The sequence below is a fragment of the Lepus europaeus genome, chromosome 3, assembly GCF_033115175.1.
Source record: "Lepus europaeus isolate LE1 chromosome 3, mLepTim1.pri, whole genome shotgun sequence".
NCBI classification, from domain to species: Eukaryota; Metazoa; Chordata; class Mammalia; order Lagomorpha; family Leporidae; genus Lepus; species Lepus europaeus.
Genome location: NC_084829.1, coordinates 6,740,215 through 6,749,326, shown reverse-complemented (window position 1 = coordinate 6,749,326; position 9,112 = coordinate 6,740,215). Strand labels below are relative to the sequence as shown.

The 9,112-nt window shown below is 53.3% G+C and overlaps 1 protein-coding gene across 1 annotated transcript; it reads left to right on the top strand.

Annotated features, from left to right (window-relative positions):
* The first annotated feature begins 3,621 nt into the window (after positions 1-3,621).
* On the top strand, positions 3,622-5,022 carry LOC133756729 (serine/arginine-rich splicing factor 3). Its single transcript, XM_062187325.1, has one exon. It carries the CDS (start codon positions 3,732-3,734, stop codon positions 4,224-4,226), a length of 495 nt encoding a protein of 164 aa, XP_062043309.1. The 5' UTR covers positions 3,622-3,731; the 3' UTR covers positions 4,227-5,022.
* The last annotated feature ends 4,090 nt before the right edge of the window (positions 5,023-9,112 follow it).

Below are 9,112 nucleotides of genomic sequence, written 5' to 3'. Positions count from 1 at the left end.
TGTCTCGCTGGGACCAAGTCTCCGACGCCGCGTGTGTTTCTCACCATCCAGTTCAGTCTGACTCTGGCTGCCTGGAGAGCGTGCTGGGATTCCCAGGAAGGGCTCGGTTCCCACAGCCACCCTCCCCCACTGCAGATGCCACGGCTAACAGGTGGGTCGCCAGGCTGCCCACGTGAGCTGCTCCACTTGGCCACAAAGCAGAGGCTGCCATGACCCCTGTCTCGGGTTTGATCATGGGCTAGAATGGCTCACGGAATTCAGGGAAATAATGGAGTTCCTATCACCCATTCAGTACGTGAAGCTACAACAGGAGGAGCCAGAGGGGCGAGATGGACCGGCCGACAGAGGGAGGAGGTGTAGGGCTTCCGAGCTCTCTTGGGTGTGTACTCTTATCCTCCAAGCCGGGAGTTCCCCAGCCCTACGCTCCAGGGACTTCTACTGAGGCTGCATCACTTAGATGTGATCAATGACAAAAGAGGCTCCCCCATGGGGCTGGAGCCAAGGTTCACTTGGTTAATCCTCCGCCTGAGGTGCCGGCATCCCATATGGGCGCCGGTTCTAGTCCCGGTTGCTTCTTTTCCAGTCCAGCTCTCTGCTATGGCCCAGGAAGGCAGTGGAGGATGGCCCAAGTGCTTGGGCCCTGCATCCGCATGGGAGACCAGGAAGAAGCACCTGGCTCCTGGCTTCAGATTGGCGCAGCGAGCCACTGGGGGGTGAACCAACGGAAGGAAGACCTTTCTCTCTGTCTCTCTCTGTCTCTCTCACTAACTCTGCCTGTCAAATAAAAAAAAAAAAGAAAAGAAAAAAAAAAGATTCTCCCCTACTGCTCAGGAAATGTCAAGGGTGTTAGGAGCTCTGTGCCAGGAACTGGACAAAGACCAGAATATTCACTTCTTACTATAACTTGCCCACACCAGCAACCCACAGTCTGTGTGGTATAGGTAGCAAGGTGGGGCTGCATCACCTCCACGGGCTGAGAGAACAGAGGTCATTACCCAGTGCTGGCACAGTCAGGTGTGGGTTAGCAATTCAGGTAAGACTCAGAACATACCTTTGAGGTTAACTCATGGCTGAGCAAACATTAATAAAGAGGTAAGACCCCTCAGGACTGACAAGATACAAGGCAAGAGGTTTGATCTGGTGATGAATAGGTAAGCTGGGGTCTTTGTCTTTGCAAACAAAAAGGTGTGGGGTGGCATTGCAGTGCAGCGGGTTAGGGCGCCACCTGTGACCACTGCTTCCCCTATTGGAGCGCTGGCTTGAGTCCTGGCTGCTCTGCTTCCAGTCCAGCTCCTTGTTCATAAAACTGAGAAGGCAGTGGACGGTCCAAGTGCTTGGGCCCCTGCCACCCATGTGAGAGATTCAGATGGAGCTCCTGGCTCCTGGCTTTGGCCTGGCCCAGCCCTGGCAGTTGCAGCTGTTTGGGGAGTGAATGGAAGATTCATTCTCTCTCTCCTCTTCCTGTCATTCTTTTAAATACATACACACATAAATCTTATACAAGTTGTGATAAATCAGCTTCATTTCCTTTTTCTCTATTCTCCCAGCTCCCCTGCCTCCCTCCCTCCTTCCCTCCCTCCCTCCCTTGCTTCTCTGCCTCCTCTCTTTCCGGTGTGTTTTCCTGGGCCTTCTGGAAGGCAGCTACCTCTGTTTCAGCCTGATGGGAGCTGCTTGGCCTGCCCTCCCCCCAGCCTTGCTCTTTGGAAAGTCAGGGTCCAGGTGTGCAGGAGGGCAGAGACCAGGCCACGCGGCCCCGCCCCTGCTCCGACCCTTGTCGCTGGCTGCTGTGGGAAGCTGCAGGCTTCCAGGAGAGCACTGCTCAGAGTGGGCGTCTCCTCCCAGCCCCTGACGCTGCAGCGTAACCCGCTCCTGCAAATTCCTGCACTCCCTGGCGCCACTCTCTCCCCTGTGCAGAAGTATCTTAGGAAGACAGAGCCGTGCGTCGCCCCACAGCCAGCTTAGGGAGACATCGAGTTTGTGTGGTTGTCAGCTCTCAGGATGACAGGCACTAGATTTGCTTAAGTGTAGGTTTCTCTCAAACGCCACCCTGCCCACCTGCCCACCAAACACACCTGCAGAGTGGATGTGGTGACTGCGGGAGGTTGGCAGGGGCTGGGGGCTGTGTGCACCTGCGACTTGCGCACAGGCGTGGGTGCCGTGGGATGTGCACATCTGGAACTGAACGGGGGGTGGGCACAGGGAGAAATGGTCTTGTTTCGGTTTCTAGAACAGTGTGGCAACCTCGGGGGGCATCTCCTCCTGTGGGAAGTCAAGGGGACAGCTGTCGCCAGCCAGCCGAGCCCTGTTGTCACTGAGGGTGGCAGCGGCGGCAGCTGCACAGACACAGCTGCAAGGCTGGCGCTGCTCAAAGCCTGGAAGAGCAAGAGGCTGGGAGGGCAGGGCTGTGGCTGCCTTCTCCCAAACACCTCCAGACACTGCCACCCTCCCACACACGGGCCTGGCGGCTCCCGGCCTGCACTGTGCACAGGGTTTGGGAGGCCTCACTACTGCCCTGCACCTCTGCCTCCTGCTGCCACATGAGGAGTGCTGGCCGTGCCACCCTCATGTTCAGACACTTAGCTTTGTCTGCTGCACAGGCTCCAAGGAGACCCAGAGTCTGGGTCAGCCAGCAGGAAGCCCCAGCAGCGCAAGGCCTCTCTCCCAGGCACAGCTTTGGGAAGCAGGCTCCGTGCATCTCCACACTGCTCTTTGGTGTCACCTTCGGGGTCTGGCCAGGTCCGCCCCCCTCCACTGAGGGCTGCAGGAGATCATCTGACGCCACTGCCAGCGTGCTCGCCCCACCTCACGCCTCATTCCAGCATCCCCCAGGCTGCAGGCTGCAGGGAGTGCCTACGGCATTCCACCCCGAGCCAACAGGGGTAACGGCACTGAGGGTCTGACTTCAATTTCCCCTCTGGGAATACACGTTCCGCAAATCTTTGCTTCGTAGACATGCACAGGGTGTGGAACGGGGGCCACGAGGTGCCTGTGCCACTCTGGGATGGGCACGGGTGGTGGCTCAGCCAGAGAGAGCCAGGACTTGGAAGCTGCAGTTCATACAGAGAGCAGTTGGGCTGTGTAGGCGGGACTTGAGATGAGGCAGGAGGGAAGACCAATAGCGGAGCCTGAACCCCAGAGCACCCGCCTCTGTGCACAGGCGCGACCAGGAAGGGCACTGGCCAAACAAACAGCACTGGGGGGCTGAATCGTTCTGGGGAGAACCTGGGAGGAGGACACTGGGCGTGTGTGGGGGGGTGGACCAGTGGATGGAGATGCTCTTGCTCGCTCTCTCCCTCCCTCTCTCTCTCTCCCTCCTCTGTCTCTCCCTTTCAAGTGAATGAAAATAAAACCAACATGTAGGAAAAAAAAAAAAAAAACCACTGAAATGAAAGCTTGCATTTTACGGTGTTGTGCACTGTATCTCAATTTTTCAAAATTAACGAAAACAGTTCTTGGAAAATGGGCTGAAGAGGTCTGCTCCTGTTGGTGCACACAGCTGTGAAACCCGTGCGTCCTCATACCTGCTCAGCTTCTCACGGCCTTACTGTCCCCTCAGAGGGCTGCCCTGGTGTGGCCGACTGGTCACTTCTTTTTTATCTTTTAGAAAAAAGATCTCGCCGAGGGAGAGGGAGTATCTGCGGGAGCCGGGCCGGAGCGGAGCAGCGCAGAGCGGGAAGATCCTTGGGAGCTTGTGGAGTTGAGCCTCCGCGCTTCTAACCTAAGATTTCGAAATGCATCGCGATTCCTGTCCATTGGACTGTAAGGTGTATGTAGGTAATCTTGGAAACAATGGCAACAAGACCGAATTGGAACGGGCCTTTGGCTATTATGGACCACTCCGAAGTGTGTGGGTTGCAAGAAACCCTCCTGGCTTCGCTTTTGTTGAGTTTGAAGACCCCCGGGATGCTGCTGATGCCGTCCGAGAGCTAGATGGAAGAACGCTGTGTGGCTGCCGTGTAAGAGTGGAACTGTCGAATGGTGAAAAGAGAAGTCGAAATCGTGGCCCACCTCCCTCTTGGGGTCGTCGCCCTCGAGATGATTATCGTAGGAGGAGTCCTCCACCTCGCCGCAGATCTCCAAGAAGGAGAAGCTTCTCTCGCAGCCGTAGCAGGTCCCTTTCTAGAGATAGGAGAAGAGAAAGATCACTGTCTCGGGAGAGAAATCACAAGCCGTCCCGATCCTTCTCTAGGTCTCGTAGCCGATCTAGGTCAAATGAAAGAAAATAGAAGATCCGTTTGCAAGAGAAGTGGTGTACAGGAAATAACTTCATTTGACAGGAGTTTGTACAGAAAATTCAAGTTTTGTTTGAGACTTCATAAGCTTGGTGCATTTTTAAGATGTTTTAGCTGTTCAAATTTGTCTCTTGGAACAGTGACACACAAAAAGCTGTCATTCTCTATGGTTTGAAATGGATCATATGAGGCATGTGATACCAAGAATTGTTACTTTACAATGTTCCCTTAAGCAAGATTGAATTTACTTTTGAGCTTTAGTCTTGCAAAGACTGATGACCTCTAAATCCTGCCCAGCTAAACAAAGTGTGATGTTTTAATATTGTAGAAACAGCACTGTCAAAAACTGAACTAAAATGTCCTTTTTCCCTCGGCTGGTATATAGTACGAAGCTGTAGGTGAGCAAGCAGTCTTTAGGAGCTGCTGTGACGCAAGCCAGCAGGTAAAAATAAAAGCTGCACCGTTAAAATAGATTAGAGGTTTTTGGAAAAACCCAGCTAGTCTTAACTCTGGGCAGAGGTTGTCTAGTTGGTCTAGAATCTAGTAAGTTTCGAGGAAGTTTACCTTTGCCTAGGTGATAAGTTCCTTATGTAATTGCAATATAGAATACATAGCTGTTTATATAACAGTCTTTATTGGGAAATTTGAGATTTCAGAAAATACCAATGTCCTGCCAGTTTAAGGGTACATTGTAGAGCTGAACTTTGAGTTACTGTGCAAGATTATTTTTTTCATGCTGTCATTTGTAATATGTTTTTGTGAGAATCCTTGGGATTAAAGTTTTGGTTAAAAAAAAAAAAAAAAAAAAAAAAAAAAAAAAGAAAAAAGATCTCAAGCAAAAATGTGAAAGCAAATTGGTGGCACTTAAGCCATTATTTCTGCTATTTCCTACACATTTCAATGAATTTTTAAATGATTATTTTTATTTATTTGAAAGAGAGAGAGATCTTGCTGGTTCACTTTCCAAATGCCTGCAACAGCCAGAGCTGGGCCAGGCCAAAGCCAGGAGCCAGGAGCTCCATCCAGGCCTCCCACTTGAGTGGCAGAGACCCGGGACTTGATCCATCACCAGCCGCCTCCCAGGCACATTAGCTGGGAGCCGGACTGGACGAAGAGGAGCTGGGACTCGAACCGGGTGGGCCCACAGGGCTGTGGGTGGCTCAGGTGCAAGCAGCAGCTTAACCTGCTGTGCCACAACACCTGCCCCTAACTTAATTAAGAATCAATATATTTCAGGCCAGCGCCGCGGCTCACTAGGCTAATCCTCCGCCTGTGGCGCCGGCACCCCGGGTTCTAGTCCCGGTCGGGGTGCCGGATTCTGTCCCGGTTGCCCCTCTTCCAGGCCAGCCCTCTGCTGTGGCCCAGGAAGGCAGTGGAGGATGGCCCAAGTGCTTGGGTCCTGCACCCACATGGGAGACCAGGAGAAGCACCTGGCTCCTGGCTTCGGATCAGCGTGGTGCGCCGGCTGCAGCGGCCATTGGGGGGTGAACCAATGGCAAAGGAAGACCTTTCTCTCTGTCTTTCTCTCTCACTGTCCACTCTGCCTGTCAAAAAAAAAAAGTGAATATATTTCTAAGAAGGAACTGGGAAATCTTGATTCTACTTAGCAGATGTTTGGGAAGCCTGTCTTTCTCGTGCATTTTCACGGTGGCGTCGTGGGCTCTCTCCCTTCTCTCCTCCTCTGTGCAGACTCCAGGCAGGGCCAGGGGTGCTGGCTTCACCTGGGGACAGTGGAGGCTCTGCCTCCCCGCCCCTGTCTCTCTCTGCACCTCTGCAGGGCTGCGGCAGCACCCAGTGTTGGCCTGGGCATCCCGGCATCTGGGTGCCACCTTGTTGCAGCCCTGCAGCAGAGCGAGGCACCAGACTGCCTGTCTCTGTGTCCGCTGTCCACCTCTTGCAGGAATGCATGGTCATTGTGGAGACCGGGCAACGAGGGCTTTGCACAGTGGCCTGCAGAGGGAAGATAATTCACCTGGAGGAAAAACTAGATGTGGAAAAGCTGCAGCTGGGATCTCAGGCCTGCGGCTCAGGAGCCACCGGGAAGGGCCTGGCTCTCCCAGGGAGGGACCTGCATGGTCCCTGGACATCTTCTGGTGGAGCCCCACCATGTGGTGGCCCGTTTGGGCAGTGTGGTCTCCCTCCAGCCAGGCCTGCAGAGTTACCCTGGAGCACCCACCTCTGCAGCGCCCTGTGGGCTGTTCCCAGCTAAGGGGCCCGTGCTTCAGACATTCACAGGAGGTGGCGGGTGGCTCAGGAACTGGTAGGACTGGTTTCCAGTGCTGGTGGCCTCCAGGAGACACCTGGGGACTTGGTGAAGAGCAGGTTTTGGGGTGGGCAGAGGGCAGAGTTCTTTAGAGACTGGAAAAGCTTCTGGAACCCCTAACTGTATTTTGGCTGTCTGCTCCTGCTGTTTTGCGCCCAGGCTATGATCCTGTGATGTGGCAGCCCCTTTGGCATGCGATGGGACTAAAATCCAAGTGCCCACGATCCCCAAAAAGAGTTCTTAAGGGTCTTTTTTCCTCTCTGTAATGCAGGCTATCATCTTAGGAAAAGTTAAGGCTCCCAAGTCATTTTCAACTGGGTGCATGTGACTTTGTGATTTGGATTTTTTTAGAAAGGGGAGAGGTTCCTTTTATGGAGAAACTGTATGGTTGTTGCTGTGTGATGTATTTTGCAAACCCAGATCTGAAGGAGAGTCGCTGGATCATGCCCCGTGAAATGTCTCCTGGTGTAGCTGTCATGGTCCTGGCAGCCAGTGTTGGTTGTATTTGCATTGTCGCAGTGTTGGGCAGTTCATTTTGCTGTTTCTCCCGAATTTTTGAGAAGAGGTAGCAAGGGACTCATTGGCCTGGACTACTGATCAGTGGTTTCTGAAGACAGGGAGATGTTCACTTTCTGAGAACATCTGTCTCACCTGGATTTGCAATAGAAAAAAAGGAGCCGCTATGAAACGCCATAGTGAGCACTGGCTCTTGGGAAGCAGGCTGATGTTTGAGACAGAATTTCTCCTCCATCGGGCTCAGTGCCGCGGCATAGCAGGTGAAGCCACCGCCTGCAGCGCAGACATCTCCTATGGGTCCCGGCTGCTCCATTTCTGATCCAGCTCCCTGCTAATGTGCCTGGGAAGGGGTGGAAGATGGCTCAAGTGCTTGGGTCCCTGCATCCCCATGGGAGACCTGGAGGAAGCCTCTGGCTCCTGGCTTTGGATCATTTGGGGAGTGACCAACAATGGAGGATCTCTCCCCTGACCCCTGTAACTCTGTCATTCAAATAAATAAATCAATTTCTCCTCCATCTAAACACCCTGGCAATCACTTTCCCGCGGCCCGATCTTTGGCGTCGCCTCCATATCATGTTTTTCCAAAGCCCTCGGAGGGGGAGGTTGCAGCGGCTGTGCGTGGGGTTTCCTTCCCTCGCGGAGTCAGACCTGCTGCCTCGGAGCATTGTCCTCCCTTCCTCCCCCAGAGGAAAGTCCCTGTGGCCCTTCTCTGAACAGTGCTTTTCCACTCTTTCGTAATCTGTTATTGTGACCCTGAGGGGCGGAGACAGAAGGCTTTGGCAGGACGCACTTCACAGTGAGCGAGCCCGGCTGGTAGCTGTGCCCTGGTCCCTGACACCATGGCGTGGCTGTGCCTGACACCCGGCATCCTTCCACACCAGCCCAGGCTCTGTGTGTGTGTGCACATGCACATGTGTGTGCATGTATGTGTGCATGTGTTAGAGAAAGGTAGAGACAGAGAGGGTAAAGGTAGAGGTATGAGAGAGAGCAGGGGCATCCTACTTTTGAGTTACTTTTTTCCCTGGAATTGCAATAAATTGGGTTGCCACCTGAATCCGTTATGAAAAGGTCTACACTTGATGCAAGCAAATGCGGTCTGAAATGAAGCCCTTGATGCTAGGAAAGGAAGGGCGGGTGTATAAGGAAGGCTCTGGCGTGTCAGAAGCCAGGAGGGGAGGTGGAGGCAGAGGCCACAGCCCCGAGGTGCACTCAGGGGGTGGGGGCTGATGGTGCCCAGGGCAGGAGCACGGGCTTTGCTCTTTGGACCCAAACTCATTGCCCCTCCTCTCCCCCTCCTCTTTGGCCCGGTTGCCGTGGGCAGATGCTTCTGCCAAAGCCTGCTTCATCCGATGAAGTGGAGGGGAAAGCTGATTTGCTGCTAATTGGACTTAGTGCTGGCAATTAGGGTTAAGCTGGCATGAGGGGACCGTCAGACGCTGGGGTTTTCAATGTTTTTCCTCCCAGTTCTGGGAAATTCTCTCAGGATCTGAGGGGTTGTAAATCAGGACACTGCGTTGTAGTATCAATATTTCCCACCACTTTAAACCTGGCTGCCGGCTGCCAGTCCATGCATGAGTGGCCATTTCATGTGTCTATTCATACGTGTACATGTGTATATGTTGATACGTGCATGTATATTCATACTAGACATACAGTTATTACCAAATGTTTACCTGGAGACACACACACACACACACACTCTGCATTGTATCTAGTGTGATAAAGAGCAGGGTATGGGATAGAATCTAGGATATGGTACAGAGTCTCTCTCCCTCTCCCTCTCCCTCACCCTCACCCTCACCCTCGCCCTCTCTCTCTGTCTCTCTCTCTCTCTCTCTCCCTCCCCCTCGCCCTCTCCCTCTCCCCATCCCCCTCCCTCTCCCTCTCCCTCTCCATCTATATCACTCTGCTTTTGGTTACTACAATGAAACAGATAAGACAATCTACTTAGGAAGGAAGGAGATTTATTTTGGCTCACCAGTTTGGAGGTTCACAGTCCAAGAACAGGTGGGCGCCATTGGTTTGGCCATCTGGTGAGGCTGGACGGTGGGGTAGTGTGTGTGAAGGAGTGATGGTGTGATGAGCCAGGAAACAGAGAGAG